The following is a 9,251-nucleotide window of genomic DNA, read 5'->3' as shown; positions in this document are numbered from 1 at the left end:
TTTTAATTACAAGTGGAATTCTGCCCTTGACAAACGTGCACCGGGTCTGACCCTGAGGGGAGTCACCCAGGTTCGCTGAGGGGTATTGTGACGTCATAGGGGGCGTGGGGGCGGAGCCGAACGGGATCGATGACGTCACGGAGACGCATCCTTCCGTTCGGCGGGTTGGGGGGGTGGAGAGAGAGGAGAGGTGAGGCGGGCTGGTCACGTGAGCAGTGTCTACGCGCAACAGTGGAGAGCGAAGATGGCGGACGGAGAGAGCGAGCAGGCCCCCGAGCCCTTAACCGAGCGGCTGCGGCTCCTCCACGGCGAGCTGCGGAGGCGCGGCGTGTCCCAGGAGTCCTCTGCGCACTACTGCCAGCGCTTCTGCGAGGTGAGCGGCGGCTCGCAGGGTGGGCGTGGGTGGGGAAGGGGGAGAGGGTGGTCGGAGGGGGTTGCACAGAGGCTCGGCTCCGAGGAGGAGGGGATGTGGTGTGGTGGAGGGGGGCCTCCTGTCCTCGCTGCTCCTTACTGTCCGTATCCCGGCCCTCGGCCTTCCAATCCTCAGCCGCCAGTCCGCAGCAACAGCCCTCCCTCGTTCCCGTCCCTCGCCATTTCCGATCCTGCTTTTTGCAAACTATAATCTGCACGAAAACATCGCGCTGCAAAAGTTAACCGTTAAGTCAGCGCTTGTTTGCTGTGCTTAGCTCTCGAGTACTAAATAGTTAAACGTGTTTTATTCCACCACCCCCCTCCTCCTCCTCCTTGCCCAGTGTTGCCTCTGTACTGAACAATAGCCTAAGCAATCAGAGGATAACAGGGTGAAAAACAAGCAGCTAGATTTTTACATTGGTCCTCTTTCACCACTAGAATGAAATACTCGATTATATAGAATGTTTTCCTTGTGTAGTATTCCAAGTGTAATATTTTAATATTGCAGGAATTGTGAAAATACTTGGTAGATTTGCTGCAGCGACTGATCCCTTTTCTCAGACTGCTATCTGTTTAGGTCGGCAATTGATAGTGTTTTAGGCGTCTGCAAATATCTGTTTTAATTTCAGTGGATTTTGTTTTGCTTCTGTATAATTGAACTTTTGGTGAATTAAGTATTTTTTTTATATATAAAGCTTTCTTGAAAATTCAAAGCTGCAGTAGTTTGTTGATATTCTGTGGGGATAATGGTTGTGCGATTTTGTATGTTGCTTGTTTAATTTGGAAGTGTTGTAAGACCTTGTGAAACCTCTCAAAATAACCTTAAGATTTCTTATTAAAAGAAAATACAATTGTGACATTTTATACCTCTTGTAATTTTTTAAAAAATAGATTAAAAAAATACTTACCTGATGATCTGCATTTTCAGTACAATTTTTCTTTGCTTTGTAATTTCAATGGATTGTCATGTTTCCTGCTAATGGAAGTTTAAGTGTGCTTAAGTTTGAATATTAAGTATAGATCTGATATTGAATTCAGCTTGGTAGAAGCCACATCCTTCCTCATTGATCTTAATTGTTCTTTGGTAGAAATGCAAAGGTGATTAGTAGTACTGCTTCTTTAGCAAGGATAAAGCATTCCACCAGTGCAGTAGCTGTTTATGCAATGATTGAATATTAGGGTAGTGATACTTTAATCAGAATCAGGTTTAATATCACCGGCATGTGTCGTGAAATTTGTTGACTTTGCGACAGTGACACAATGCAATATATGATAATAGAGAAAAAACTGAATTACAGTCAGTATATATTAAATATTTAAATTAAATAAATAGTGCAAAAATAGAAATTAAAAAAACGTGAGGTAGTGTTCATTCATGGGTTCAGTGTCCATTTGGAAATCAGATGGCAGAGGGGCAGAAGCTGATCCTGAATCGTTGAGTGTGTACCTCCTTCCTGATTGTGACAATGAGAACAGGGCATGACTTGGGTGATGAGGGTACGTAATGAAAGACACTGCCTTTTGAGGCATTGCTCCTTGAAGATGTCGTGGGTACTATGGAGGCTAGTACCCAAGATGGAGCTGACAACTTTACAACTTTCTGCAGCTTATTTTGATCCTGTGCAGTAGCCCCCCCACCCCATACCGGATAGTGGTGCAGCCAGTTAGAATGCTCTCTGTGGTGCATTTGTAGAAAACTTCAAGTGTTTTTGGAGACATACCCAATCTTCTCAAACTCCTTATGAAATATAGTCACTGTTGTGCCATCTTTGTAGCTGCAATGATATGTTGGGTCCAGGTTAGATCCTCAGAGACCCTGGAACTTGAAATTACTCACTCACCACTTCTGGTCCCTCTATATAGTTCAGCTTTTGGAATGTCATATAGTGCATAATGTGACATTATGTATGTCTTATTTTGCATATTTTAAAAACCTTGCAAATACTATTCAACTCCAAATAGCTTAACTTATGTAATCCATTTTGTTTTAAAAATTCCATGGAGTCTTTGGGCCCTCTGCTCTGGGATATGGGTTCAGTGAGATCTCAGGGGAGCTTCACTTAGGATCTTATTTGGTCTGTGATTTAAAAAAAATATACAGAATGTTGTAGATTAGTCATTATTTTGTGGTATTCAACAGTACTTGATCATGTAATGAATTAATTTAGTTCACCGATTAGGAAAAGGGGAGGTGCAACGAGACCTGGGTGTCATACACCAGTCAATGAAAGTGGGGGTGCGGGTACAGCAGGCGGTGAAAAAGGCGAATGGTATGCTGGCATTCATAGCAAGAAGATTGGAGTACAGGAGCAGGGAGGTACTACTGCAGTTGTACAAGGCCTTGGTGAGACCACACCTGGAGTATTGTGTGCAGTTTTGGTCCCCTAATCTGAGGAAAGACATTCTTGCCATAGAGGGAGTACAAAGAAGGTTCACCAGATTGATTCCTGGGATGGCAGGACTTGCATATGATGAAAGACTGGATCGGCTAGGCTTATACTCGTTGGAATTTAGAAGATTGAGGGGGGGATCTTATTGAAACGTATAAAATTCAAAAGGGATTGGACAGGCTAGATGCAGGAAGATTGTTCCCGATGTTGGGGAAGTCCAGAACGAGGGGTCACAGTTTGAGGATAAAGGGGAAGCCTTTTAGGACCGAGATGAGGAAGAACTTCTTCACGCAGAGAGTGGTGAATCTGTGGAATTCTCTGCCACAGGAAACAGTTCATTGGCTATATTTAAGAGGGAGTTAGATATGGCCCTTGTGGCTAAAGGGATCAGGGGGTATGGGGGGAATGCTGGTACAGGGTTCTGAGTTGAATGATCAACCATGATCATACTGAATGGCGGTGCAGGCTCGAAGGGCCGAATGGCCTACTCCTGCACCTATTTTCTATGTTTCACATTTAGTTAATGCTTCAACTGTATTTAACACATATTTTATCCATTATTGTTTCCTATTCTGTAATGTTACCTTTCTCAAAGAAATTTCACAATTTTTTATAGTTTCAGGTTGTATATTGAACTTTATTACAAATAAATACATGATAAGGTTGCAGCTGTTTGCAAGCAATGAAAGGGATGCTTCACCCTCAGGGTGGAAGAGCAGCAGCTTATATCCTGTCTGGGTAGCCTCCAACCTGATGGCATGAATATTGATTTCTCAAACTTGGGTAATTGCCCACCCCACACCCACCATCTCCTTCACCATTCCCCTTTCCCATTTCCCTCTTCACCTTACCTCCTTACCTGCCTATCACCTCCCTCTGGTGTTCCTTCCCCTTCTCTTTTTCCATGGCCTTCTGTCCTCTCCTATCAGATTCCCCCTTCTCCGGCCCTTTATCTCTTTCACCATCCGCCTTCTGAGCTCTTTATCCCTTTCCTTCTCCCGGTTTCACCTGTCACCTACTACCTTGTACTTCTTCCTCTACTACCCTCTCCCCCCCCCAAACTTCTTACTCTGACTTCTCGTCTCTCTTTTCCTGTCTTGATGAAGAGCCTCAGATTGAAACATCAACTGTTTTCCATAGATTCTGCCTGGCCTGCTGAGTTCCTCCAGAATTTTTGTGTGTATTTGAACCTTTTGTTTTGTAGAATAATTTCAACCTAAAGTTTTTGAGTAATTTGGTGCCTTTACAGTATCTTTAAGGTAGGACAAACCCGGTTGTTGTGCTATGAGAAATGAGATCAGGCAACAATAACTAACTATAATACAGCACTAATAAACTTGCTGTCCATGCTCTTTGAAATTAAACATTGGTATTTGAATGCTGTAGTCCCAATCAGATAAAAGTTTTGGTTGAATAATTGATTTCATCACAAAGCATGGTTTATTTCAGAATGATTTCCCATATTCCAATATCTATTTTTCCAAAGGTTGTTCGTGAGGGATAGTGCAGTTGCCTGCATAATTTATGTTGGTGTTTCCTTTGAGGTTGCTTGGAAATGTGTGACAAATTGTTGTCTGATGTCACATTGGTTGTCATGGTTCCTGGTGAATTGGAGAGGGAGTCGGGCAGAAAGGTGTTGAGTATTAGATGTTCAAACAGTGCAGATTTGTTTGGTCATTGGTTTGTCATGCTTGGTTGAAAAACAAACACACCAGATTCACTGAGCACCTTGGATTGTTATTGTATTTCACAGACAATATCTAGATATCACAATATCTGATGCACCTCATGTCAAACCTTACTGCCACCTTTACTTGCTCTTGGTTTTCCACCCAGTGTGACTGTCAAGTGTTTGGAAGATCGAAGCCATTCTCTTCAGTTTCCAAAATAGTCTCAACTTTGTTCTCATTGTGGTCCATTCTACCAACTCAGACTAGCCAACACCGTTCACAACTGCGAAGTGAACTTTTATCAAAATCTGCCACCAAAACTGCCTCCTTATAATATTCTCTGCAGCTCTCACCCTGGATGTTTGTTATGGTTGGACTCCACTATTTCATTGCTTGCCTTGTTGATCTTTCCCCATCTCCCATCCCATACCTTATTTCCATACTCCATAATATTTCCTGAAGAAGGGTCTCGGCCCAAAACATCAACTGTTTATTTTTTCTGACTTGCTGAGTTCCTCCAGCATTTTGTCTGTGTGTGTGTTGTTACTATAATCACACAAGAATTAAATTCTCTTATGACCTGTTCTGCTTCCTTGGTTTTATTTGCTTCACACGTGGCTACAGTACATTCCGCTTCCTTGGTCGCAGGATTGGGAATTACCTGCTACAAAATCCCTCTCTATTCTATTCTTTTATGACTCCGTTCAAAGCTTTTCCCCATTGACTGAATGTTTCTGATCGTTGAATTCATTTTATTGTGTCCAGGTGTCTGTTGTTAGATGGTATCATTATTCTGTGTTGGAGGCAGCACACAAATGAATTTTGCTACTGCAATGCCATGGGAGTGATGCCAACCCTCAAACTGGTGCAGACTTAACCTATTTCATATCAAAATGCCAGTAAAAGCATTGGGTTATTTCTTTTGCTTTGAAATTTTAAAGCATTGATAGAAATTGGAAATCTATGCTTTGTTTGGAACAGAATGTGATGTACATGCTAGAAAAGGAAATATAGTCAGGGTAACTGTTCAGGACAGATGAAGGAAGATTGGCATTAAAGCCTTTTCTAATAACACAAAAAACATTACGTATAAAAGCACAAATTACATTTTGCAGTTGCGATTGCATCTTGAAGTAGTATTCATTGGACTAGGTTTAAAAAACATAGCTTTCCAAATGGAAGATAATTTTTACTGTACTACTCTTCGGGTAAGAGTTCACTGAACGTGTGTATGGGGTCTCTCGTGGGAAGACATGGTGTTTGTCATTTAATTGCCAGAATGTAATTGGTGTGGTTATGTGAAAATGATTAGTTGTGGGATGTCAAGTGCAGACATTGAAATACTGAATGGGTTCTTTGTGACACAACTTTTTTTTTTCCAACGTTCAGCCTTGTGGCATATCTTCAGCTCCAGTGTCCAAAAGGGTAACATCTTCTGTAAGCACACTAATGGCACCCACCTCTCTGCTATCTTACATACTGAATTGCCGGATTATTTTTCCAACAACTAGTATCTATCTTCCCTCCAAAAATGTATCCAAGCTACTGACTTGCTGACAACAGCTTGAGACCAAATAGTTTGCATGGTGGTGTCAAGTTTGACCTTGCATTGAACTGCAGACTGCACTGCCTTGCTAGTACACAAACAGTCAATTTCTATCCCTCTAGTATTGCCTGTCTTTAGTGAGCATTATTGGATGTGAAATCCCCTTTTAACATTGTACACCCAGCCTTCACAGATCTATTACGTTCTTACCTGGCCAAATTCATCCTGCCCCTGAAATGGATCAACCAAACTGCGGGTGCTTTTGTTTGAAAGAACTAATCAGAATCAGGTTTAACATCACAGGCATATGTTGTGAAATTTGTTGTCTTTGTGTCAGCAGTACATTGCAATATATAATAGAGAAAACAGTATATCTACTGTAACTCGCGGGTTATATATATATATAAATAAAATAAGTAGTGCAAAAATGGAAATAAGGTAGTGAGGTGGTGTTCCTGGGTTCAATGTCCATTCAGAAATCAGATGGCAGAGGGGAAGGAGTTGTTCCTGAATCATTGAGTTTGTTTCTTCAGACTTGTGTGCCTCCTCCCTGATGGTAGCAATGAGAACAAGGCACGTCCTGGGTGATGGTCACTTGTTACCCCTAAACTTCCTTTAGCTCCTGGTTAAACAATCATTTTAAGTTAACCTTATTTTCAAATGCCCTTTACAATCTCTAGCTCCGTGGTATTATGCTTCTCCAACTCTGGACATTTATCATCTTCCTGATTTTTTTTTTCTCCCTTCTTTTAAGTTCTCCACCATTTGTAGCCACTGCATAAGCTGTCAAGGTCCTGTGGACTTCCTTTCCCAGACCCGTCTGCTTATTTCTTTAATAATTTCATTTGAATGTCATATTCCTTTGAATGTCAAATTTTGTTTGGTAATATCCCTGTGAAATACGTTAGTAGATTAAAGCAATGCAGGTGAAACTATTGAGGGTTTCAGGTAGGTGTTAGGGTCCACTTCCTTCATTTGATGCGAAATTGTCAAAAAGTTGGACTTAGCCATCTATTGCAAGGATATTAATTAACACTGTACATTTACTCCTCTACTCTTTAGATTGATGCGCTAGGAACTAACTCACTCTCACAACCAACCAGTCTTTTTTCCATGTGGTCATTCTCTGCAATTGAATTGAAAATGTAGATTTTACACGTGGACACCATAACGAACATTGATCCATAGCGTATTTTGATCTGTTAGTCAATGTTGTACTTGTTTCCTGGCAGAGGAGAAAGGCATATGAACTCATCAGTCATCTAGGACAATACGTGTTTTTTAAAATTCTCCTAACAAAGGATTACATAATGTGTTTCTATGTCTTTGCACAGAAGTCCACTTTAAATAAAGACTGGTCGGCAGCAGCTTTTTTTTAAACTCATTTTATCCACTGCCTTAATAAAATAGTTAGGCTTTTTCTTGGAACATTGCTCCAAATATTCCTTTTTTCAATCGTGTTAATTTTGAACGTCTTTGCTGCTTATCACATCTTTTCAAGGCTATAAAGAATAAGCATGCTCTGTTTCTCCTCATTGTCTGGTAAGATACCTCCATTAAGTGGTGACTCATTATGTGCAGCTCCAATGGGAATCATCGGATATTTCTGTTTAGGATTACAGTTGAAATCCTCAGTCACAGCCATGGTTACTTCAGTAAGCAGCATCGTTTTAAGATGTTTTTTAAAAAAATCTATTGATACTGAAGATCAGCGAACCTTGGACAGCAGACTCAATTTGTGAGTGCAGTTCCCTTTAAGAAAACGGAAGTACTTACAGGACTGCTTTGAGTCAGTAGATTGGGCAATATTCAGGGATTCATCTTCAATTCTGAATGAATACGCCACAGATGTCACCGACTTCATCAAAACTTGTGTGTGCTTTTGAGAACTTACCAGATGTTCCCAAACCAAAAGCCATGGATAAACCAGGTGATTCAGTTTGCTGAGGGCTCAATCTGTGGCATTCAAGACCTGTGATCCAGAACTATACAAGAAGTCCAGCTATGACTTACGGAAAGCTACTTTAAGAGCGAAAAAACAATTCTGATTGAGGTTAGAAACGGAATTGGATGCATGTCAGCTCTGGCAGGGATTGCAGGCCATTATTACTTCCTACAAAGCAAAACCTAATATCATGAATGTCTGTGATGTTTCACTCTTAGATGAACTTTTATGCATGCTTGAAAGGGAGGATAAAACTCAACCTGTGTGAATCCCTGCAGCATTTGGAAACCCTGTGATCTATCTGTCTCGGAGGCTACCGTCAGATTATCTTTTAAAAGGGGTAGACCCTCGCAAGGCATCGGGCCCTGATGTTGTGACTGGTAAGACTTTGAAACCTGTGCTAACCAATTGGAGGGAGTCTTCAAAGATCTCTTCAATCTTTCACTGCTGCAGTCAGAGGTTCCCACCTCCTTCAATTGTACCAGTGCCCAAGAAGAAGAGTGTGAGCTGGGTGAGACTATCACCCAGTGGCACTCACACCTACTGTGAAATGCTGTGAGAACTTGGCCACAGCTAGAATCAACTCTTGCCTAAGCAAGGATTTGGATCTGCTGCAACTTGTCCATCGTCACATTAGATCTACAATGGATGCAATCTCACTGGTGTTCCACTCAGTCTTGGATCACTGGACATAGTAATACTTAAAGCTGTTTATTGACTACAGCTCAGATTTCAACACAATTATACCTGTAGTTCTAATCAATAAGCTACCTGTATCTGCAGCTGGATACTTGACTTTCTCACTGAGAATCCAGTCAGTGCGGATTGGAAATAATATCTCCTCCTCGCTGACAATCAACCCTAGCGCACCTCAAAGATGCATGCTTGGCCCCCTGCTCGCTTCTCTACACCCAAGGTTGTGTGGCTGGACACAGCTCAAATGACATCTATAAATTTGCCAATAACACATCTATTGTTGGCAGAATATCAGATGGTGACAAGAAGGCCTACAGGAGCAAGATAGATCAGCTGGTTAAATGGTGTCGCAACAGTAAACTTGAACTCAACATCAGTAAGACCAAATAATTGATTGAGGACTTCAGGAAGGGGAGGTTTAGGGAACACACATTGAAAGATCAGCAGTGGAAAGGATGAGCAATTTCAGCTTCCTGGATATCAGCATCTCTGATCTATCCTGGGCTCAACATGATGATCCAATTTCGCACGACTGCCACTATACTTTATTTGATTTTGAGGGGATCTGGTATGTCACCAGAGATGCTCGCAAA

General features: G+C 41.6%; 1 protein-coding gene across 1 annotated transcript in view; it reads left to right on the top strand.

Annotated features, from left to right (window-relative positions):
• The first annotated feature begins 201 nt into the window (after positions 1–201).
• The window catches only part of rlf (RLF zinc finger), a 71,659-nt gene continuing 62,609 nt past the window's right edge, over positions 202–9,251 (top strand). The window contains exon 1 of the mRNA XM_072246891.1: positions 202–373. Within this exon, the coding sequence (XP_072102992.1) occupies positions 245–373 (129 nt within the window). The 5' untranslated portion in view covers positions 202–244. The remainder of the gene's footprint in view (positions 374–9,251) is intronic.

Source organism: Mobula birostris, chromosome 29 (assembly GCF_030028105.1).
Source record: "Mobula birostris isolate sMobBir1 chromosome 29, sMobBir1.hap1, whole genome shotgun sequence".
Classification (NCBI taxonomy): Eukaryota; Metazoa; Chordata; class Chondrichthyes; order Myliobatiformes; family Myliobatidae; genus Mobula; species Mobula birostris.
Note: the sequence above shows the minus strand (reverse complement) of the source record. Positions and strands in the feature narration are given on the sequence as shown.